Source organism: Amborella trichopoda, chromosome 4, assembly GCF_054954075.1.
Source record: "Amborella trichopoda isolate Santa Cruz 75 chromosome 4, AtrichopodaSantaCruz75HAP2 v2.0, whole genome shotgun sequence".
NCBI classification, from domain to species: Eukaryota; Viridiplantae; Streptophyta; class Magnoliopsida; order Amborellales; family Amborellaceae; genus Amborella; species Amborella trichopoda.
In genome coordinates, this window is record NC_142339.1 from 10,787,150 (window position 1) to 10,812,535 (window position 25,386).

Here is a 25,386-nt window from a genome sequence, read left to right on the forward strand (position 1 = left end):
TTGTTCGGGTGTAAATTGAGGGGCTGCTATAGATGTAAGCTGGTTGAATAAATTGCAGTGAATTCAATATTGTAGGCATGGGGCTTGTTTTTCTGTTTTGGATAACCCACAAGTTCGAAACATCAATACTTCATGTAACGATCTTTGTGACAATAATCACAATGCAGCAAGGGGCAAGTACCAATCTTGGAGTTCTTTTGGGCAGTATTATAGTTGGAGTGGATTTCTTGTACTCATGAGAATGAACCATAGCAAAGGTTGTTGCTTTGGGTGCAAATATATGTAAATTGATCGCATGGTGTCTTTCCTCTTGAAATAAAGTAGGCTTTAGCAACAATTCGTAGTGGATCGATAAAGTAAAATGTTGCTATGCACCACACTGTAGGACTCATTGAGACCCATAAAAATTTGAAGAAGTTGTTCTTGCTAGACATAATGGTGAGATTTTTTAGTTCCCCACAAGAACATGGGGTAAAATAAGTGAGAGAGGCTATCTCATCCCATTTGAATTTAATTGTGTGAAGGAAGAGGAAACTGAGAGTTGCTCTTGGAAGGTAGCTTAAAATTTCTTGAATGATAAAGTTGTGGAGCATAGCTAGGAGAAAAGTAGTCTTGCAGGTCAATTCGCACTTCATGCATTGTAAAGGCAAACACAACAGTCTATATGAGATCTTTGGACAAGGTATTGAGAAGCCAAGACAAAATCATGCCGTTAAATGTCTCCCATAAAGAAAGGCTCACAAAACTTAAAGATGAAGTGTTGCAGCGTGGAGTCTCTGATGCAGGGCGTATTATATCATGACACACCAAAACAAGTAGATAGAGAGAGAGTATCTCAGCAACCACACCAAAATAAGTAGAGAGAGAGTTTCGATATTTCACACTTTTCTAAAAGCTATAAGCACAAGAACCAAACGTAGAGAGAGAGACTAGAGTTTTTTTTAAACATTTCTTGAAGCTCACATGGAAGCAAACATATAGAGTGAAAGAGATTTGATCTTTCTGAAATCTCTCACAAAAGCAAACGTAGAAATAGGGAAATTTAAATTCAGTAGGACCTCTAACATAAGCAAATGCGGAGAGAGAGATTCAAGCTTTGTAGAATCTGCTAGAAAGGAAAATAGTTTGAACAGTATTTATTTGCACAAGAGAGAATGTGAAAACCCCAAGGTCATGAAAACCCAAATTTCCTCAAAGATGAGACTAAACCACAAAGAAACAGAACACCCCAAGAAAAAAAGGCTTTACGAGCAAAAAAGAAATAAAACAGAGTGAGAAACATCCTCTAAGCTCCCAAAAATAATGCCCAATGAAATTTGATGGTTTTTGAGGGCGGGTAGAGATTCAGTCCCAAATATGTTGACATTTTATTGGGGGTAAAATCAAGCGTATTAAAGTGAAAAGCACTAGAAAGAACAGGATGCATTTGAAAATTCACATCAAATGGATCTGCACTCTAATTTACTTACTTATTCGCAATGAGTTGAACTTTTAAAAATTAAGTTCTAAAGCTAAGGCACTTCAGTTAGCAAAAAGGATCTTAATCATAGGTGCATTGGACTTTGTTTAATAGTTATTTTAATTTTGAATTTTTTAGTGTGCGTGAGTGCAGATTCAAGCTGCCTTGCTGATCGGTACTTGGAAACCATTCTAGAACTGGTTTCCATGAATGGCCAATGTTTGCCTCAAGGACATGATATCTTTAGTTAGGACCACTGATCCAGATGACTTCCTCTTTAACTACAACCATACAGTAGCTCAGATGGCACTGAGGACTTTGGCCCTCATTCTCAACACATTTTATGATTTGGAAAAAGATGTTATTGAAGCTATGAGATCTAGAATCGCTTGCCCACTCTACACAATTGGTCCTCTTCTAACCTTTTGTGAACACGAATCCAAGGGAGAGGATAAGTCCATTCCGACGAGTTTGTGGAAATTAGAGAATGAGTGCTTGGCTAGGCTCGATCAACAACAACCTAAGTCTGTTTTATAAGTGAATTTTGGTAGCATCGCGGTGCTAACTCCCGATCAACTCAACGAGTTTTCTTGAGGCCTTGCCAATTGGCATAATGTCTTCATATGGATCATTCGTAGAGATCTCGTGATGGGTGAAGCCGCTATTTTGAGCCAAGAGTTCATGGATGAAATTAAGGGCCAGGGGTGATCGTAAATTGGTGCGACCAAGAACACGTGCTCTCGCACACTTCAGTGGGTGGGTTTTTGACACAGCGGTTGGAACTCCATGCTTGAGGCCATCTGCAATGGAGCGCCTATCATGAGTTGGCCATATGTAGGAGAGCAACAAACGAATTGTAGGTACGCCTGTATTGAGTGGGGTTTTGGCATGGAGACAGGCAACAATGTCAAGAGGGATGAGGTGGAGGCTGAAGTGAAGGAGTTGATAGAAGGGACAAAGGGAAAGGAGATGAGGACCAAAATAATGAAGTGGAAACAGATAGCAGAGAACGCTATCAAACCTGGAGGCTCCTCTTATAAGAATCTCGATACTTTAGTGAAGGAAGTCCTTCTTAAGAATTATAAGAACGATTAGATATTAAATGTTCTTCATATCATTTTATCCTATGCTATGTATTAGGAATAGAGTAACATTTGTAGTTGTGACCAAGTTTCTATATTACATGTATGCGATTGAAGCTCGTGTTGATTATGTTTTGCCATCGTTACAAGCCCATGACTAGGTTCAAGCTGACCTTTATGAAGTTTATTGCATTTATGTCAGATTATTTGGTTGTAGTCCAAGTGTGAATCTGAAGAGCTTATCATCGGTTTATTTGCTTCGCTGATGGCATGAAAAATTAGGTGCGCCATATGAAGCACTTTTGTTCAGTTTACCTATACAAATTTCTCTTATTCCCTGTTATTGTTGAAAAATTTTTTGGTGAGGCCTCTGACTCATGATGTACCCTTGCTTTCAAGGTCTTAGGACATTGGAATATAACTACCAATTTGGTGCTCTGAAATAATGCAAATGTAATGATTTTTGAAAGATTGAAAAAAATAATAAATAAATAAATAATTGCTTGAGGCTCAAAATTCTCCATTTGGTCCTATTCAAATTTCGATTATGGAGTTCAGATATGTAGTATTTTGGATCACTAGTCTATGTTCAAGATGATCTCCGGAAGAGTGGCCCTAGCCGCATTCTCAAACTAACATAAACCCTACAAACAACGAAGACTCAGTAGGTTGATTTTACATGATACTTCATAGATGTGTCTACATCTATACGCGAAGAGAATAATAGTTTTATGTACAATGCAAGGAAAAGTAAACTATGGGTGACCCCGATTTGATGGAGGCAAAGATACAAACTCAAACTTTCACAAAGCTTCTCTCTGTACATTTGCTCTCAAAACCCAAAGTTTTCTTACACCTTTGACCTCTCTCTCAACGCAGCACCTATTTATAGATAAAGAAGAAGACCCTCTCCCACAATAAACACAGTCATGTGGGGCTCGTCTCTATCTTTCAAGTTCAAAAAATGTTAGCATATTGTAACAAGTTATCTAGATTACCTGAAGATTTTCAGGTATTTATTGATCTATAGATTACCTGAAGATTTTCAAGTATTTATTGATCTACTTAATCTATACTATTTTTGAAATTGTAAATTTTATAAAAATAGATTCTCATGTTGTCACAAGGCTTTCAACACAGAACGACATGTCTAATCCAATTTTAAATGTGCGCGACTTGACACGAGCAATATATATATATATATATATATATATATATAGGAAGAGGATTTCATATGCCTACTCGTGTATATGTATTTCATATGCCAACGGCTTGGATCTGCTATTTTTCTGGATGAAGATCTCGCCGTCCCCATGCTCCTTCCATACCTCCCTCAAGCTACAGTAACCACTGACATTTGTAGGACGGCTTGACGGCTTGCGTCTTTCAAATTGGAAAAGCGCTCCCCCACCCCTCCCCCCCTCCCACCCCACTCCCCCCCTCCCCCCCTCTCCCCTCTCTCTCTCTCTGTCTCTCATGTCTCTCACGATGGCAACACTCGCGATTCTCTATCTTCCACCCCTCTCTCTCTTCTGCTGCCACTCTCCCACCATCTCTCTCTCTCTTCTCAATCTTCCAGTGAACTCTTCCTCTCCTGTTGCCACTCTCCCCCCTCTCTCACTCTTCTCCATCTTCCACCCCCCTCTCTCTCTCCTACTGCCACTTTCCCACCCTCTATCTCTCCTCCATCTTCCATCCCTCTCTCTCATGCTACCTTTCTTCCACCCTCTCTCTCCATCCATACTTGATGACCCTCTTTCTCTCCTGCTGCTCCATTGCCGACCTCTCTCTCAAACCCCTGCTGGCCTGCTACCCCTCTTTCAAACCATCATTGACCCACTGCCCCTCTATGTCAATCTCTTTGAAACTCCACCCTCTCTCGTAATATCTCTCCCGCCTACCCGTCTCAATACATCCCTCATTGTCCCTCTCTCTCGATCTCCCTCGATGCCCCTCTCACTCACTTCAACATTACCATACTCTTCACCATTACAATCGATTGTGGCATCATTCTGTGGACCTCCCATACACCTGAATTGGCTATCAACCGGACAAATTTCGTTGCTTATTATGGCCTTTATAAATTCATGGAGCTCTGCACTCTCTGAATTATGCTCGGCAAGGTTTCAAGTTGCCTGATAGACCTCATTATATCGAATCAAGCGTGGTAGTTGAGATGTTTCTTGAATTTGATTGCCACTCTCACCGACAAAAGCCCAATTTTTTATATCCTTTCTCCAATGCCTCATTATATATGTGGGGGTATTTCAAATACATTCTTCACCATAAAAACCCTCGACACATACCTACAAAGAAAACCCATCCTCTCATATAAATAACAGCTGCAACAAAGGCTCTTGTCATTGGAATTGAATTCCACAAGGTAGGGTCTGGATTCACTTCTTGGTATTGCCACCTTAAAAGTGGCAAGCAATCCGTTGTCCTCAATTGGCTCTCTCATCAAATTAATACAATTCACCACCTCTTCCCCAAATAACTTCATAATCTTTTGAGTATAGATCTTTGTTGCCTGGGCCTTGATAAAATAAGTTGTTCTTAATATTGGAGTAGTATTAATGTCTCTTAAGTCATTTTCCTTTTCCTTTCGTACCTTCTTATCTTGCATATTTGTCGTCACTTCTAATAATATACGTAAGCTTGTTGAAGAGGCTACGTACAACTTGAAATACTTATTCATCCCTTCACTCCTTTGAGTGGAAGTCATACTCGCTGTAAACGTGTCACTCAAATATGCATCAACCCATTGCATGCGACAAGTATAGAGCCTAGTAAGGCACTTATTACTTTCCAGCCCATAATTCTCAATCATATTTTTCCACCCCAATTCAAGACATGACACATTTTTCTTTAATCTTTGATAGTATATGCCACTTACAATAATGATGTTTACTTTGGTCTAAAACTCGTCTCACTGCATTCAAAATTACTGGGTCTTGATCAGTGAGAATAACTCTTGGCTGACGTCCCCCCATAGCTTCTAACCAAATTTCAAATATCCATACAAATGATTCGACATTCTCATAAAAAATGAGCGCAAATCCAAGGAAAGTTGTATTGTGATGGTGATTTACACCAAGAATGGGTGCAAATGGCATACCGTAAGTGTTTGTTTTGTCTGTGGTATCAAAAGTTACCACATCAGAGAAGCTCCGGTATGAAACTTTAGAAAAGACATCTACCCATAAGACGTTCAAGATGTGATTGGCTTCATCTAATTTCACTCTATAAAAAAAAGATGGGTTCAATTCTTTCATTTTATAAAGCCATTGCATTACAAGACTTCCATCTTCTCCTCTTAGTTTTCTTTTGGAGTTGGAGATTACATTTTGGATGTCTTTTTGTGTACAATAAACATTATCAATCCCTCCAGATTACTCTATAAAAATGTCATGAATATTTCTGGCCTTCACCAATGCTGAGGTCATTGAATTTATCATCAACTTTGCAGCACCTGACAATGTTCGATGTGAGCGAAGTAAACGAGCTTTTCTTGGAGACAAAAGATCGTGATAGTATGTCGTAACAATCCTAATCACAACCCACTCATTATTTGCATTTCTATTTAGGCCCATCCTAGCCATACAACCACACCTTGATTCATGGTGTACCTTTTTACCTACCCGATCTTTCTCTCGACGAAAACCTTTCTTAGAACAATTGAGCACTCTATCAATCCTTTGATTATTGTGGGTAGTCCCCTTATGGATGCGAAAACCTTTGGCTAATGCATAGTCCTTATAATACTCATATGCCTCATTGCCAGAACCAAACTTCATCCATATATATGGTTCTTCTATTTGTAGACCCTTGGTTGATGAGCCATATTCCCCATCTTGCATTTTTGTAAGATAAGAAACCTACTCCATGGTCTCAATGGTGTCATTCGAGTTGTCTACAATTGGGCATAGGGAAGATATTGCATCTACTGATATGGTGGGATCCATGTAAATCTTTCAACTGACCATACATAAAAAGCCAAACCACATAAGTAGGTGTTTGCAAATATTATCTGCAAAAATCAATTGAGGTGCTCTATCAAAACATTATATATACAAATGTCACAAAAGAATAACCATAATAGATTGTCTATGAAAGTTCTAAAAATGTTCTTAACCAAACAAACGATAAAGTAAAATAAGTCAATACTTCAAAAAGTTTTTTGATATCTTGTTGGACTATCTAATTCACTTTCAACGTCTTATACTCATTACAAATATTCTAAATTTACAAATGAAAGATTCAGGGCAAAGGATCAATGACTAGCCTCTACAAACGTGATGTTACAGTAAATGCAGGGACATAGTTAAGATAAAGAAGATTAGAGAAAGGAATAAAGAAGAGGAATGCAATTAGTATTTTTGGTCTAATTACAGGCCATTTTATAGGTATGATGTATTCTAATTCACAACATTAAGTACATTCATATTAAAGCAACAAACTTAACCCCATGAACCTGCATTCATAAACTCTCTGCAATTAAATTTTTTTACGAATTTTCATTTCTAAAAATAACATAATAGGGGGCACATTCATCCATATGTACCGGACACCAACTAGTACGCACACAACACTTATACAAACACTTGGCTAATGGAGTTTTTCCAAGTTAGGCACAAATAAGATCATTTGGTTTCAAATATATCCAGCAATCAAATTAACCCAACCCCAACTTTCTCCCTGTTCCTGCAACATCTCAGATACATCTCACGTCCTCTTAGATCTAGAAACTAATGCATTCTTCTATCATAAACAATAATACATTCACATAGAACTCTAGTATCCACATAGAACTCTAGTACCCCAAAGCTCTCTCTTAATCTCCCCCATTTTTGCTCCGCCTCGCTCTCACCCATTTTTCCTCCCATCTCTCTTTATCCGGCCCCCTCCCACTAAGCTCTTAGCATGGAAACCCAAAGCAAAAAGTGGAAGGAAGAGGGATAGATCAGCCGTAATCTCTAATGAAAATCGGTAAGAACTCTTTCCTCTCTATAGAATGATCAAACGGCTCTCTATCTCAAAGCAATCAATCCATAGAGATACTCCATTTCTGTTTCAAAAACCAACCCAAGATATTCCAACCCAAGACCCAAAAAAAAAATCTACTTCAAGGAAAATAAATGGTGTCTAAATTTAAGGGTGTGAAGAAATTTTTACTCCACCTTTCTCACTCTCTCCCATTTTTCTTCCCTCTTTCTCTCCCTCATCCCCAAAAACCTTAGCTAGAAAAAAAATCTTTTAAAAAGAAAAATCTTACTGTTGCATAAGGGAAAAATCCATGCATCAATACAATAAACAAAATTCATGCATCGAGGAAAAAAATGGTGTCCAACATTTATGGCTCGAAGAAAATAATGGTCTAAAGAAATTTGTGCTATCTCAAGTAATCAATCAATAGCTGACAAACTTTCATGTTTGTAGGTGTCACTATTTTTTTTTTTTTTTTTATTTCTTTTTCCACTCTAGTATTCCTCCAATTAAAAAAGGAAAAATGATTCAAATTCATTATTATCCAAAACCCCTAGATTATCAATTTTTTTTATAAGAAAAAATAAAATCTTACTGTTACAATAGGGCAAAATGCTCATCTATTTTTTTTTCCTTAATAAATACAGTTGAATGAATTATTAATATTATAGATACTATCATCCTGCTTTTTTTTTTTTTGGGTGTATGAAGAGGTTAAGTTTTTCAAGTGCCGCATAGAATTTGAATTTTTGCTTCATTTACATTGTAATTTATTTTTATTTTTATCTAATAGTGCTCAGAAATTTGGAATTAAAGTTTTTTATTGTGATGAATTTTCATGCCATGGTTGTATCACTTTGTTGTTATATGATGTATAAGAGATTTTGTGTACCGTCTTCTATCGACTCCTCCAATTATAACAAGAGTGGTGAAGTTTTATATGGGAATAGATTGAGCCTCATTGGAATTTCTTCTAAATAGTAGTCAAGGTATTAGACATTAGCCAAGTTATTGATATGAAAGTGAAAGTTTTCATGTTTCTTGTGGTTTTATGGCTTATAGGAATGGAATGAAATGTCTTATGAATGCATCGTCATCAATGTGTGTGCCCCTTCCCTCGACTCCACGAATTATAACAAGGTGGATAACCTTGATGCTGACGCTATTGTAGAGGAATCCTACCATAATATTCCATCTAATGAGGAAATAGTGGTATTGAAAAGGCATACATCAATGTGTGTGCCCCCTTCCCTCAACTCCTCTAATTATAACAAGATGGATGATCTTGGTGCCGACACAGTGGTCACATTGAATGGGCATAAGGATCGTTTAAATGTAGATGCCAAGTCAGCCCTTGCAAGAGGTACAATTATCGAACCTAGAGTGGGCAAGGTATTTAATGATGAAGATGAAGCTTATGCCAACTACAACAAGTATGCAAAACTCATGAGGTTTGGTATAAGAAGAGGAGGTACTGAAAATAGAAAAAAAGACGAAAGAATTAGCCGAGTTTTTTAATATTATAGGCATGGGTTTCGTAAACAGATGTACGACGGGAGTAAAAATGCTTGCCCACATACTAAGTGTGGATGTGAGGCGAAGATGCGCATTAAAAAGGATGACAACCAGAGATGGGTTGTCACGAAGTTTGTAAAAGATCATACTCATGTTCTTACAAGTCCAACTAAAACAAGAATAATTCACTCTTATTGGAATATACCAAATACATAACGGAAAGTGATTGACACCATAGAGCCTTCTATGGTTAAATCCAGGATTATGATGGATTATATTAATGAAGAGGTTGGTGGGGCGGAAAATGTCCCTTTCATTGAGAATGACTTTGAGAATCACCTATGTAGGAATAAACACCAAAAGAAGAGGTAAAGATGGGAATCTTGTTATGAGTTGGTTGCTCTCGAAAAAGGAATTGAACACTATATTTTTTTCACATAATACAACTTGATGAGTTAGGTAGGTTAATGGATGTTTTATGGGTAGATCCAAGGTCTATATCATCGTACCAATTTTTTTATGATGTGGTAACATTTGATACCACATACCAAACAAATACATACAGTATGCTATTTGACCCAATCTTAAGTGTAAATCATCACATGAGTACATTTTTTCTTGGTTGTGGACTCATCTTCAATGAGACCAGAGCATTATTTATTTGGTTGTTTGAGAATTGGATAGAAGCAATGGGAGGATGCCACCCATGCACAACTACTACTGATCAAGATTTGGCCACAATCACTGCAGTTAAGCAGGTGTTCACTCATAGTAATCATCATTACTGCAAGTGGCACATCATAAGAAGTATTAAATCAAACCGAGGTTATGTTTCTCGTGCACACCCTTCATTCTTTGAAGTGTTCCAAAAGTGTGTTACTTCTGATACAGTTGGTCAATTCGAGAATGAATAGATGGCCATGATTGAGACATACAATCTTCAAACAAAAACTTGGCTCCAATGGTTATATGCATATCGTTATCAATGAGTTGATGCATATACATCTTGACAAGGTCACGACAGGCATGACAACCACACAAAGGAGTGAAAGTTTCAATCGAGATCTCAAGATGTATGTCAATTGAGGAACAAGTCTACCAACATTTTTGAATGCCATTGAAAATTTACAAGACAAATTTCATTAAAGAGAAAGAAAATGGCTCCAAGAATCTTACATCCACATCAGTGCTAAAGACACCATTTATGATCAAGAGGCATGCATCAAGGATATACACTCAAAAAGCTTTTGTGAAGTTTCAAGAAGAGCTTGTGAAGTCAGCATATTGCTGGATCAAATTAGTTGAGGACAATGGTGAAGTTGCCAAATATAATTTGGAAGATATTCAAGGCAAGTCAATCCAACGTACTATTACATTCATCGAATCCAATAAGAAAGCCACATGTACATGTCAATTGTATGAGCATGACTCCCTTATTCACATATGCTCAAGGTATTTTGTGTGAGGAATGTTTTGGAGATTCTACCTCATTATATGAGGCGATGGAAAATGGAAGCAATGAAAGGTATTGAGGGTGATAACAGTGGTGCAAATTATTTGGCTCCGTCTACTTTTCCTAGCTTCATTCAACAACATGAGGATTATGAGCTTTCTCGAAAGGTTGTATAATCCGCACTTAAACATGAGGTATTCTTTGAAAAATTGAAGGCTTGCTTATCCAAGTTAACTGAGGAGATCAATGCAAAACAAAAGCCTTTGCCCGACATTGTGGAGCCATCACCCTCCACTCAATGCTATGTTATTCAAAATATACCTTGCAGTAGCAATAATTTAGTTGATGCTCAATCCCTTGTGAATGTACTCAATCCTACGTGCTCAAGCCAAGGGCCGACCAAGAGTCCTTAGGTTAAAACCTCAACAAGAGATGAAGCCACCAACCAGAAGGAAGTGCAATGTTTGTAGTATAATTGGACATGACAAGCGTAATTGTCCAGTGAGGGCACGTGGAATGTAAGTGCTTGTTTTGTTTTCTATACTGACATTTTCAAAACATGATTTGATTTGTAAATGCATGTCTATTTGACAAAAGTATCTCACCCTTGTTTGGACCTTATATAGCCTTGAGTTATCCTTCATTATATTGGTCCTGCAATCCAATTGACTTTGAATATAAGTTCCCTTTTAATATTCTATTAAGAATTACATAACATGGCTGATATATGTTATTGTGTTATTGCAGCAAGCTAGGCATATGATTGCCGATGATCATAGATAAGAATGGTGCAATAGATCCATTTTGTTATTTTTGGAAAGAAATCGCATTCAAGGACTTTGAGAAAGACATTGATGTAAACAAATTATTTTGTTATAATGGTTTTTATTTGATGGGGGTCTATGCATTGATGTGGACAGATTCACATTTAGTTTTTTGTCAAAGTTAAATTGAAATGGTAGTTCTACTAATGCACAAGTCCTCTCTCTCTCTCTCTGTCTCTCTCATAAACTCACACACATGCACACACATGGCCTACAACTATTGTGAGAACAATGGCCCTTAAAAGATTCTAACAACTGATGTGCCTTACAAGGTTCTAAGCATTGTCGTCTATAGTTAGAGAAGATGTTGAAATGCCATGTGCACTTGATCCAATCCAAAACTCAATTAAGAAGCAATCTTTTATTCAAATAGAGAGAGAGAGAGAGTAGAGAAAGTGATGATGCCATATATTCGTTGCATTTCCGCTTGATCCTAATCCCGAACTCACTTCAGAACCAATCTTTGTATTTCAAAGAAAGAGAGTGGGGAAGAGGGGCAGCCATGAGACTTTCATCAATTTTCTTTATTTCCAGCAAATTCTGTCATATATTCGCAAAAACAATTCTAGAAAAAAAACAAAAAAGATTGTGATCATTCCATCAAGGAAAAATACAATCAGTTACATTATATATGACATTCAACAACTTAAAACCTTTCCTGTAGTAAGAATCAAGTAATATTTGGGCATTGAAGCATTGCCTCAAATTCCTTGCTAGCTAAAGTTACAAATGACTATAGCCTGCGTAAAACCCAAGGCTTGGTAGTGTAACAAAGGCAACAACATATGCCATACCCATACCAAAACCAATCAAAGCCTCAAGCACCTCAGGATCACAGCAGCAGCCATGCAGCAGTTTTACACCCATATTCATTGTTGAGCCAATCCCCAAGCCTCAAGCTAATCCAACAAATGGCACCCACGCCATGCTACTATAGTTACCTGCAAAACAATCTTCATTGATAATTCACTCTACATAGATTGCAAGGTATGCATCAATTATGACTAGGGGAAAAGAGTTTTGAGGACTTCATAACATAAAATAAAAATAAAAACTAAAAATCAAACTCCAATCAACTAGCTTCATGATAGTATCCGCAAAACTTTTACATTGAATAACAACAAATTGGTATTACTATGATGTAAAAATTAATCACAAAAAGGAACTTTAAATCCCAAATCTCTTAGCACTATTGGATGAAACAAAATACTTACAAAGTAACTGAAGCAAAAATTCAAATTTTAGAGGCCACCTGGAAAACACAACCTCTTCATCGACACCTAAATAAAAAAAATCCAAGCAAGATAATAGTATCAACAATACTAATAATTCATTTTAGTGTATCTATGAAAAAGAAGAAAACGAAACGTCTACATAGACGTCTAAAAAAAATTTCAAAGGAATAATAGTATCAACAATACTAAAAATTCATTTTAGTATGCTAAAGAATTTGAATCCTTTTTTTTCTTACCTCCTTCAGCTTCCTTAAGAGAGAGCAAATATGGAGAGAGAAAGAGAGAGAGAGAGAGAGAGAGAGTGAGTGTGTGTGTATGTTTGGGGGACATGGGAGATAGAGGGAGGAAAAATGGGGGAGAGTGAGAAAGAAGGAGCAAAAAAATTCTTCACGCCATTGTTTTCCTCAAAGCATAAATTTTGGACACCATTTTTTTCCTAGAAAAAAATTTTTTGCTTTTGTTTTTTTTGGATATTGGATTGAAGTATCTTAGGTTGGTTTGTGAAACAGAAATGGAGTATCTATATATTGCTTTGACATAGAGAGTTGTTTGATCATTTTATAGAGAGTAGAGAGTTTCTTATCGATTATGATTAGGGATTAGGCCTGATTTATCCCTCTTCTTTCTATTTTACTTTCTGTATTGGGATTCAACGTCAAGAGCTCACAGGGATGGGAAGAGAGAGAGAAATGGGAGGAAAAATGGGGGAGAGAGAGGTGGAAAAAAGTGGGGAGAGAACGAGAGAGAGAGATGGAGGGTAGATAGGGAAATGAGGGAAAATGAGGATAAAAACAGAGATGGGAGAGCCCTGTTTTAAAAGTCTTAATCACGTTCGTTCATTTAGTGGGGACAATGGACAGTTGATGCTCCACCGAACTACTGTTCCTATCGCTGCCACCGTTCGAGAGATTTTTTCTATATATATATATATATATATATATATATATATAGAAAGAGAGAGAGAAGGAAAATATTCTTGTTAACGCAAGGGCTAATAGGAAGATATGAGCTCAGAATTTGGGCTCATATGATGATCACGGATGACCAATAGTATTTAAATTTTAATTTTTTTTCTACAAATCTAAATCACTTAAAATTTTATATGTGTGTTCATAAAAAATAGACTAATCCACAAAACAAATCAAAAAAATATTTTATATGAAATAAAATGACCAAAATACCCCTATAAAATTTCAGGGGTATTTTGGTCAATTATTTTACGGATTATTTTTTTTATATTTTTGTTAGGTGAGACTTGGTGAGAATAATACTTGTCTAAAATTTCAAGTAATTTGCATTTATAGAAGGAAAATTAAAATTCAAACATGAAATGAGGTCGTGACCATCTGATCGGCCCAAATTCAATCTTGGCCGTTGGGCTCATATCTTCATGTTAGCCCTTGGACTAATAGTAGTATATTCCATATATATATATATATATATATATATATATATATATATATATATATATATATATATATATATATATATATATATATATATAATGGAATTCCACGCCTTAGATGTATATCGTAATAATTGTTCTTTGGAATCAATTTGTTGTTTTAATATGCCACCAAGTCCTTTATCAGATGCATCACATTCAATGATTTTAAAAGCAGTACGATGTGGAAGAGATAGGCATTCAAGGGTTTTGACCTTACTCTTTATTACCTGTATTGCTCTTGTATGAATGTCAGACCAAGGAGGAGGATTCTTCTTGAGTCTATCATATAAGGGTTTAGAATCCAATGCAAGGTTAGGGTAAAAATCACTAACATAATTGAGACATCCTAAAAACCTTTGTAATTCAGTTTTATGGAGAATCTTATCAGGAAATTTATCAGCAAAAGCTATAGATCTGTCTATTGGGATAATAGTGCCATGGTGGATCATGTGTCCTAAAAATCTGATATTGGTTTTGAAAAGTGTAATCTTTTTGGCAGAAACAACTAAGCCGGCCTGGCTTACAGCATGGATAAAAGTATTAATATGTTTAATGTGTTGGTCTATAGATTCGGAGAATATTAAGACATCATCAATATAGACTATCATGAAATGGTAATAAGAGTTGAATACATCATTCATTATTTTTTGAAATTCTGATGGCGCATTTTTTAAACCGAAAGGCATTACATTCCATTCGTATTGACCAAATGGAACATTAAATGCAGTTTTATATTTATCTTGTTCTTGGATCTGGATTTGCCAGTATCCTGATTTCATATCAAATTTTGAAAATATACATGCTTGAGCAACTCTATCTAATAAATCTTTTTTATTTGGAATTGGGTATCTTATCCATTTTAACACTTTATTTAATGGTTTATAATTTATAACCAATCTAGGAACTCCTCTTTCTTTTTCAGCATTTTTATTAACATAAAAAGCTGCACAACTCCAAGGTGAAGAACTTGGTCATATGAGCTTTCTCTGTAGGAGTTCTGCTATTTCTTTTCGACACATTTCCAACAAAACAGTATTCATTTGTATTGGTCTAGCTTTAGTAGGGATTTGGCTTTCAGTGAAGTTTGATTCATATGGTAAACTTATACTATGTCTTTTCCTATCCCAAAAAGCATTAGGATGTTCGCTACATATCAATGTTTCTATTTGTTTTTGTATTGATTGAATTTTTTGTTGTATTGAAGGCGTTTGTATTTGTTCTTCAATTGCTTTGTATTTAACTTCCTGTTTAAGTGTACAAAGAAATTTTTCTTTGTCTTGTAATTGGCTTTTGACATTATTTAATTCTTTTAATTTCGGTTTATGTATGAAGTTGAAATGTATTGGAATACTTTGAATTGTTGATGAAATTCATGTTTCATCAATGGTTATAGGATAGAGCAATGTTAGGAATGGAACTCCTAAGATTACTGATTGGCTTAATCCTTTAACCATAATAAATGGTGTATCAATACATTGATGATTGTTGCATACAGAGGCGTTGGATAATTTATACTTGATAAATAACCTACTACCATCTGCTGTATTGGTTTCAGTGTAACAACTATCTGTTTCTATGAGATCAAGATCATTACTATCGATTTCTTCTGTATAAGACTCACTAGAAGTAGAAGAGGAAGAGTCATAGGAAATTATTTGTTTCAATTGTGATTTGGTTGTATCATCTAAATTTAATGAATCTATTTTCTTTTTTAATTTACATTGGTGTTTATAATGTCCTATTTTACCACACTTATAACATACTGGGAGTTTTTTCCTTTTCTTTGTATTTGGGGAAAATTTATTAATTAATTTTCTTTTAGTCTTTTTATAATACTCCTGGTCCTTCTCCTTATTTTTTCTCTTGGTTTTATATTTTTCTTTTTTGTATTTTTTCTTCTTCTTTTTGATGTAATCTGGCATATTTTTTCTATCTAAGTAATAGCCAAATTGCTCACAGAAATCTCCAAGTTCTTTTTTTTTGGTGAGCTTTTGTTTATCTATTTGTCTTTTTAATTTCATATAGGTGCATAGGGCTAAGCCTTCTGCACATATTTCTGTGGAGAGTTCTCCGAGTGTATATGATGAATATACTATTATTCCATTATGTTTCTTGCGAAGTCTTTCTTTGACTTTTTCTACAAATAGATATGGAAGACCAGCTATAAATTTTTCCTTCCAATGATCTAGCTGGCAGTCTTCTCGTATTAAAAGTCTTGAGAAAAATACATCTTTATACCATTTATAATGAGACAAAGTAGGGCAGCGTAAGTTAGAGAGCAGATCTTCTGATCTTGCTGCTAGTAATGAGGTACTGCCTAAAAAATGTAAAGTGATTGTATATATCAGGGTATTGACAGCGTCACTTTCTGTATATATAACTTCTTGATTTTGTTCATTTCTTCCTGTCCATTGTCTAGTATTATTCAAAATTCTTTGTTTGGTATCATCATCCACATAAAAATCCCACCATCCCCGTAACCATCCTGTAAATCCATTTACTATTGCTTTGGCAACTTCTTGATCATGGTTGCCTGCCATTTTATTTGCAGAGGCATACATGGTCATATGTCTCATGACATCTAATATTTTTAATTCAGATAGTCCATCAATTTGCCAGTTGACTATTGATCTTCCAGAATAAGATACTGCATGTTGTATTGAATCTTCTTCCATTTGACTATCAACTGGAGTAGGTCTCTTATGATAGGGTAAGGCTGTTATGGGTTTCCAATATTTTCCATAAGCTATTTTATTGATGGTGTCCATTAGAGGTGTAGTATCCATAAATGCTTTTTCCTGATTTTGGATTGTATCTTCTATTATGGGTTCTTCTTCTGTGAGCATCATTATTTCATGCTCAGGTATGACAGTTTTTCCTTTGTCAGAAGACTCAGGTATTTGGGAAGTGATGGTTGGTGGAGGTATATTGATTTGAGATGAAGGTACTCCTTTCAAATCTAGTTGGGATAGTTTTGAAATTAATTGATCCATAAGGGATTTATTATTTTCTCCAATGTGGAATTTATTCTTATTTAACTCAGGAGGTGGTTTGAACAATACTGATTTAGGAATGGGAGATATAATAGGTGTTTCCTTGGATACTATTCTCTCTATTCGTTCAGTTTGCTTTCCAAGGGATTGTAGATATAAGTTTGTATAATTGTTTTGTTCTACAATATGTGGTATGTATTCCTGTTTTTTATTTATTTCTTTAGGTATAGCTTTATATGGTGTAGCCACAATATCATAAAAAGATGAGGATTGTATAGACTCATTCTTTTTCGGAATACTTGCCTTAAGTATGATGCTTTTTTCAGGTGGATGTATACTAGCTGTTGTAGTACCATCAGTACTTATATATGTTTTTTCTTCTATTGTTTGAATTTTATCGAATGAAGGAATAGTAATATTTTTCTTTAAACACATATTTCTTAGCCAATGAAAAAATCCTATATTTAATCTTTCTTTGTGTAAAAATTTATTATATTTTTTATGTAGTAATTCCAGTAGTCTAGGTGGTTGGAATCTTTTTAAATACCATTCTCGTATATTTTTTTTTTCTTCTGATAAATAATCTTTTTTAATAAAAGCTTTATTTATTTTTCTTTGTTTCCTTTGTAGCTTAGCTGCTAGATAGGCTGCTATATACTCTTCTGAATATTGATTCTCATTCATATCTTCTTCAAGTTGTAATGTACAAACTTGGAAGTCTTGTAATTCTTCTATACTGGGTTCAGTATTAGAAGTTGTGGGATGAGGTTTTGATGTATACGTTGGAATTACAATATGATCTCTTGTCCTATGTGTTCCTTGAAATTGTATGTTTGAATTGGATGAAGACATTTGATTAGGAGGAGGTAATATAATAACATTTGGGTTGTGAGAAATTGATTTTCTACTTGGTATGTTATGTTTATTATTTCTCTTCCTATTTATTTCAATATCATCTTGTACTTGTAAATTTGTATTTTGAAATTGTATGTCTACATTACCATCGGTATGTTCTATGATATGATTGGGAATATGATGTTGAGGAATTTCTTGTGGTTGATTGGCATTTTGTAATACCCATGATTGAGGTAGATTTATATCTGACCATTTTATAGTTTTTGGAACTATCATATTAGATTTTTCTATATTTGTTTGGAATAAAATTGTTTGATCCTTTTGATCAAGTTTTAAGGTATTGGGACTTAATGTATTCATGACTTTATAGTATATTCTATATACTATAGCAAGATTTTGTGAACCATGGACCATATTAAATCCATGTGTTTTAAGATTTATTGTTAATATTTCTAGGATATTTGGGTCGGTTAAAGAAACAGAAAAATTAGGAAAACAGTTAAAATAAATTGGACCGCTACAGAGGCTGGATTCAACCATGCCTAGTAGAGAGTCGGTGAATATATTGTGTCTTGTATCTCTTAGGCATACAAGCACAGAAGTGTTCAACCCTAATCGGGTCAAAGGTTTTACGGCTATTTGGATGAGACCAATGTGTAAATATTTGTAATTATTTTCTTTATGTTTTTCTATTACTTTTTTCGAGAGTAGGTGAAAGTCTTCTTGATGTTGTGTTACTGATAGACTTCTTCTACAGTTTTGATGGCATAACCCATCTTAAGTTTAAATGATCCTTTATTATAAACATCATGAATTGGTACCTTAGGAATATTCCAATTTTGAATATTTTCATCAATATCATTTATAATAATTTGTTCTTTATTCTTAACTCTAAGTTTTGAAGATGAAGGTACAGTTTTACCAGTAAGATTCTTTATGAGATTTGCCATCCGTAGGTTGCGGATAATGACAATCTGGACATTCAGTGGCCTTAGCTTTTTTCCCTAAGCGGCTCTCCTGGCCTTGGCGGTACTTTTCGCATCGGCGTTCACTTGTCTCTTGTCTTAACTCTCGGACCAACTTTCTTGGTGGTCCATCTCACTTGGTTTCTTATAGTAAAATGTATCTTTATCTTACCCTATGAGGTGAAAAGAACAGTTTTACAAATTCTTCAGTCGTAACTGTTTGCACAGTTCCACTGTGGAATAGTTCTACTGTTGTAATTTGTTTGACAGTGTATCACTGTATGGCTCTGATACCACTTTGCGCCAGGATCTACAGCACTGTCATTTGTGTCGATTTTACGACTGTTTATTTATTGGATTTTATGTTTCAGGTTTTCAAGAGTATTTTATGATCAGCGATTATAACAGATATGTAAACAGCAAGCTGTTATACTGTATTAATGATTGTAAAATTTTATAATAATTTAGACAGAATAATATGATTCCTAAGAATGGAACTATTGAGATATCAAGTACTATCCACTGGGCGTAACTAGTGTTGCCTATCTTAATATTAAATAAAATTTTAAATTGCATAACAGGCAGACAGACATAAATTCACACTAGCATACTTTATTAATATTCACATCTGCTTACAAGGAGATAATACAGGGAGATAAAAGAGAAAAGACGAAAACAGAGAAGATATTACATGAAAACAGAGAGGAATTTAGAACAGGATACTTACTGAGCACATAAACAGTAACTGGAAAATAGTTTCCAGTGATGAGGGCAGTATGAAGGTAAATCTTGGATATTACAATCACACATAAGTAATAGAGTGAGGTAAGAGAGAACCTGGTTGAGCTATGAGGGCGAAGATAGCTTCAGATAGGAACGGTATGAACTGTTGCTGAGGTTTGCACAGGTTTGGTTTGTGATATCAAGGTTGTTGAGGTTTATGGTTCAGAGGTCTGTAAAGGGTTCAGGTAACAGGGTTTCTGAGATGCAAAGGTCTTGTAACAGGGTTGTTGAGGTTTACAGCTTAAAGGTCTGTAAAGGTGTAAGGTAACAGGGTTGCAGAAGTCTAGCTGTGATAACAGGGTTGTTGAGGTTGGAAGGTTGAGGATGAGGCTCAGAGGTTTTGGAGGCTCGGAGGTTGAAGATAGGAGAAGAGAGGAAGAGTTAGGCCCTGCCTTCAAGACAAGGAGGAGCTTCCCTTTTATAAGGCTTGAAGGGAATCTTTTGGGCTCAGATGGACCAGCTGGCAAAGCATAGTCGGTAGGAGAGGACAAAAGAGAGAGAGTGTCGGCAGAATGCGACAAAGGAGAGATGATAGGATGTCGGTAGGATGCGACAAAGGAGAGAGGACAGAGTGTCGGCAGAATGCGACAAAGGAGAGAGAGAGGTGCTAGTGAACAAAAGTAAGAGCATAAGAGGATGCTCTTTGTACAAAAAGACAAAAACAAAAAAGTAAAAGCATTATGCACAGTGGCTCTTTTGGCCTTATTACAATTGGAGTACAGTATTTGCTGTCGGTGGTGGGACCCTTGTTTGTCCCATATGATGTCTTGCTATTGTCGTTTATTGCTTCTGGATGGTGACGTCATGGATGATGCATTCATGGTCTCTGACTGAATTCTTCTGGATCATCCTCTTCCGAATTCGTTTCTTTTGGATCTATTTCTTCTGGATCCTTCTGACTGAGTTGGAGGTACCTATTGGTGTGCAGTGGAGAAGACTGAACTGTTTCTTCGGAAGATGTGGGTTTTCTTCCTGCTTCGGCAAAGATTTCTTTCATTTGTTTTTCCAGTTCTTCCTTGGAGGCATGTGGGTTGGTTTGAAGCATATTTCGAAGGTAGGTTGGAAAATCAAAAGAAGTGTTTGGAGTATTTGGGTTTTCCTGGTATATAGGTGCTTTAGGTGGTATTCTTTTTGGAGTGGCTTTGGTGAGATCCATTTGAAAGATATCTCACCATTTCACAGAGATGGTTTTTCCCAAACGTGGGATGTATGTATAATCATTGGAAGTATTGGGTGATATGGTATAATCCCATTTCATAATTCAAGGGATTTGATACACAGCCATAAAGTAAAGGTGAGTGTCAACTGAATTATTGATATTATTGTATTGTATAAATATTTCCTGCAATTCCTTAAAAGCAGGAGGTAAAATCATAGCAGTTGATCCCCACACAAAATACCAGTTTTGAAACCAAGTGGGGAACCTTTCAAAAATTGGTAGCCGGAACTGTAAATACCAGCTATGAGTATTGTTAGGGTTTTGATAATAGAAAAATTTGGGCCAAGCTTCTATGTACTCAGCATATTTGAAATACTTATAAGAAAATTCAGGATTTTGTAATTTCTTTCCTTGTGCGAGATTTGAACCCCACTCAGTATAAGAAAGAAGTTTCTTTATCTGTACTTTTGAATAGGCTATGATTCGGGTATTCTGTTGAAAGTAGTGGACAACAGAGATGGACCCTGTTTCCATTAGGATGGCTTCGTAATATTCTCGGGTCTTAACCCCATTGATAGGATTAAGATGATTCAGTAGGTATAATGGTGCAAGCTTGCTTGGATCCATGTGAACTTGATGTTCATCAATGGTAATGTCCATTAAAAAGGCTCTTTCAATGTATTCTGATCTTGGAGTATTGGTAGGAAGAGTGGATTTTGACTGGGCTGGTGAAAATGTAGGAATTGAAGTTCGTGCTTCTGGGTATGTAGGTTGATGAACTGGGGATTGAGATGGTGAGCGAATATTCAGGGGTGAAGGTTCCCCTTCATCTGGAACATATGGAACTAAAGAATGCATGGGTTGTTTTCCCCGGCGAGTATTGCCTCTGGAGCCCATATTTAAGGATGAAAGATCCTTATCAGATAAGTTATCTTGGAATAATTGAAGTGCAAGAGAAAGTGGTGATTCGTCGTTGGCGTCAGTGTTGCCCCCCCTGCAAAAATTCACGGGTCAGAAAATCGGGTAAGGAGTTGGAAGACCCGGGAAGATGTTCAATAGAGAAGTCAAAGGCAGAAAGGATAGCCTGCCATCGTGCAAATATTTGTTTAGAAATCAAATTTTTGACATCTTTTTGCAGAATATCTTTGGCTGCTTTGCAGTCAGTGCGTATAAGAAAATGTTGGTTTAAAATATCACTTTGAAAAGTGTAATCTTTTTGGCAGAAACAACCAAGCCGGCCTGGCTTACAGCATGGATAAAAGTATTAATATGTTTAATGTGTTGGTCTATAGATTCGGAGAATATTAAGACATCATCAATATAGACTATCATGAAATGGTAATAAGAGTTGAATACATCATTCATTATTTTTTGAAATTCTGATGGTGCATTTTTTAAACCGAAAGGCATTACATTCCATTCGTATTGACCAAATGGAACATTAAATGCAGTTTTATATTTATCTTGTTCTTGGATCTGGATTTGCCAGTATCCTGATTTCATATTATACAGAAATGGTTTGTTCAAGTCAAAATTATAATTGCAAAAAATTATAGTTTTGAAACATCAGCTCTTATAGATTCAGGAGCTGATCTAAATTGTATAAATGAAGGACTTGTACCTTCTAAATATTTTGATAAAACTACTCAAATATTAAATACAGCAGATGCCAATAGGTTATTTATCAAGTATAAATTATCCAACACCTCTGTATGCAACAATCATCAATGTATTGATACACCATTTATTATGGTTAAAGGATTAAGCCAATCAGTAATCTTAGGAGTTCCATTCCTAACATTGCTCTATCCTATAACCATTGATGAAACAGGAATTTCATCAACAATTCAAAGTATTCCAATACATTTCAACTTCATACATAAACCGAAATTAAAAGAATTAAATAATGTCAAAAGCCAATTACAAGACAAAGAAAAATTTCTTTGTACACTTAAACAGGAAGTTAAATACAAAGCAATTGAAGAACAAATACAAACGCCTTCAATACAACAAAAAATGCAATCAATACAAAAACAAATAGAAACATTAATATGTAGCGAACATCCTAATGCTTTTTGGGATAGGAAAAGACATAGTATAAGTTTACCATATGAATCAAACTTCACTGAAAACCAAATCCCTACTAAAGCTAGACCAATACAAATGAATACTGTTTTGTTGGAAATGTGTCGAAAAGAAATAGCAGAACTCCTACAGAGAAAGCTCATACGACCAAGTTCTTCACCTTGGAGTTGTGCAGCTTTTTGATCCACCATGGCACTATTATCCCAATAGACAGATCTATAGCTTTTGCTGATAAATTTCCTGATAAGATTCTCCATAAAACTGAATTACAAAGGTTTTTAGGATGTCTCAATTATGTTAGTGATTTTTACCCTAACCTTGCATTGGATTCTAAACCCTTATATGATAGACTCAAGAAGAATCCTCCTCCTTGGTCTGACATTCATACAAGAGCAATACAGGTAATAAAGAGTAAGGTCAAAACCATTGAATGCCTCTCTCTTCCACATCCTACTGCTTTTAAAATCATTGAATGTGATGCATCTGATAAAGGACTTGGTGGCATATTAAAACAACAAATTGATTCCAAAGAACAATTATTACGATATACATCTAAGGCGTGGAATTCCACCCAATTAAATTATTCAATGGTCAAAAAAGAATTATTAGCCATTGTTCATTGTGTAACCAAATTTCAAAGTGATATTTTAAACCAACATTTTCTTATACGCACTGACTGCAAAGCAGCCAAAGATATTCTGCAAAAAGATGTCAAAAATTTGATTTCTAAACAAATATTTGCACGATGGCAGGCTGTCCTTTCTGCCTTTGACTTCTCTATTGAACATCTTCCCGGGTCTTCCAACTCTTTACCCGATTTTCTGACCCGTGAATTTTTGCAGGGGGGGCAACACTGACGCCAACGACGAATCACCACTTTCACTTACACTTCAATATCTGATAAGGATCTTTCATCCTTACATATGGGCTCCCGAGGCAATACTCGCCGGGGAAAACAACCCATGCATTCTTTAGTTCCATATGTTCCATATGAAGGGGAACCTTCACCCTTGAATATTCGCTCACCATCTCAATCCCCAGTCCATCAAATTACATACCCAGAAGCACGAACTTCAATTCCTACATTTTCACCAGCCCAATCAAAGTCCACTCTTCCTACCAATACTCCAAGATCAGAATACATTGAAAGAGCCTTTTTAATGGACATTACCATTGATGAACATCAAGTTCACATGGATCCAAGCAAGCTTGCACCATTATACCTACTGAATCATCTTAATCCTATCAATGGGGTTAAGACCCGAGAATATTACGAAGCCATCCTAATGGAAACAGGGTCCATCTCTGTTGTCCACTACTTTCAACAGAATACCCGAATCATAGCCTATTCAAAAGTACAGATAAAGAAACTTCTTTCTTATACTGAGTGGGGTTCAAATCCCGTACAAGGAAAGAAATTATAAAATCCTGAATTTTCTTATAAGTATTTCAAATATGCTGAGTACATAGAAGCTTGGCACAAATTTTTCTATTATCAAAACCCTAACAATACTCATAGCTGGTATTTACAATTCCGGCTACCAATTTTTGAAAGGTTCCCCACTTGGTTTCAAAACTGGTATTTTGTGTGGGGATCAACTGCTATGATTTTACCTCCTGCTTTTAAGGAATTTCAGGAACAATTTATACAATACAATAATATCAATAATTCAGTTGACACTCACCTTTACTTTATGGCTTTGTATCAAATCCCTTGGATTATGAAATGGGATTATACCATATCACCCAATACTTCCAATGATTATACATACATCCCACGTTTGGGAAAAACCATCTCTGTGAAATGGTGGGATATCTTTCAAATGGATCTCACCAAAGCCACTCCAAAAAGAATACCACCTAAAACACCTATATACCAGGAAAACCCAAATACTCCAAACACTTCTTTTGATTTTCCAACCTACCTTCGAAATATGCTTCAAACCAACCCACATGCCTCCAAGGAAGAACTGGAGAAACAAATGAAAGAAATCTTTGCCGAAGCAGGAAGAAAACCCACATCTTCCGAAGAAACAGTTCAGTCTTCTCCACTGCACACCAATAGGTACCTCCAACTCAGTCAGAAGGATCCAGAAGAAACAGATCCAGAAGAAACGGATCCGGAAGAGGATGATTCAGAAGAATTCAGTCAGAAACCATGAATGCATCATCCATGACATCACCATCCAGAAGCAATAAACGACAATAGCAAGACATCATATGGGACAAACAAGGGTCCCACCACCGACAGCAAATACTGTACTCCAATTGTAATAAGGCCAAAAGAGCCACTGTGCATAATGCTTTTACTTTTTTGTTTTTGTCTTTTTGTACAAAGAGCATCCTCTTATGCTCTTACTTTTGTCCACTAGCACCCCTCTCTCTCCTTTGTCGCATTCTGCCGACACTCTGTCCTCTCTCCTTTGTCGCATCCTACCGACATCCTGTCATCTCTCCTTTGTCGCATTCTGCCGACACTCTCTCTCTTTTGTCCTCTCCTACAGATTATGCTTTGCCAGCTGGTCCATCTGAGCCCAAAAGATTC

At 35.9% G+C, this 25,386-nt stretch overlaps 1 protein-coding gene, 1 long non-coding RNA gene and 1 pseudogene across 2 annotated transcripts; 1 reads left to right on the top strand and 2 right to left on the bottom strand.

Moving 5' to 3' along the window:
• Positions 1-1,669: 1,669 nt before the first annotated feature.
• LOC110007986 (7-deoxyloganetin glucosyltransferase pseudogene) lies at positions 1,670-2,554 on the top strand (annotated as a pseudogene).
• Positions 2,555-5,933: 3,379 nt separating this feature from the next.
• LOC148782265 (protein FAR1-RELATED SEQUENCE 5-like) lies at positions 5,934-6,401 on the bottom strand. Its single transcript, XM_088863814.1, has one exon. It carries the CDS (start codon positions 6,399-6,401, stop codon positions 5,934-5,936), a length of 468 nt encoding a protein of 155 aa, XP_088719940.1.
• A 5,468-nt stretch (positions 6,402-11,869) lies between these two features.
• Positions 11,870-12,612, bottom strand: LOC148782266 (uncharacterized). Its single transcript, XR_016054559.1, has 2 exons — positions 12,534-12,612; positions 11,870-12,260 (listed from the first exon to the last, which is right to left on the bottom strand). It is a non-coding gene; the product is annotated as an uncharacterized LOC148782266 (long non-coding RNA).
• Positions 12,613-25,386: the final 12,774 nt, after the last annotated feature.

Coding starts and splice junctions, on each gene's coding strand:
- LOC148782265 (XM_088863814.1), bottom strand. CDS start 6,401: ATGCAAGATGGGGAATATGGCTCATCAACCAAGGGTCTACAAATAGAA.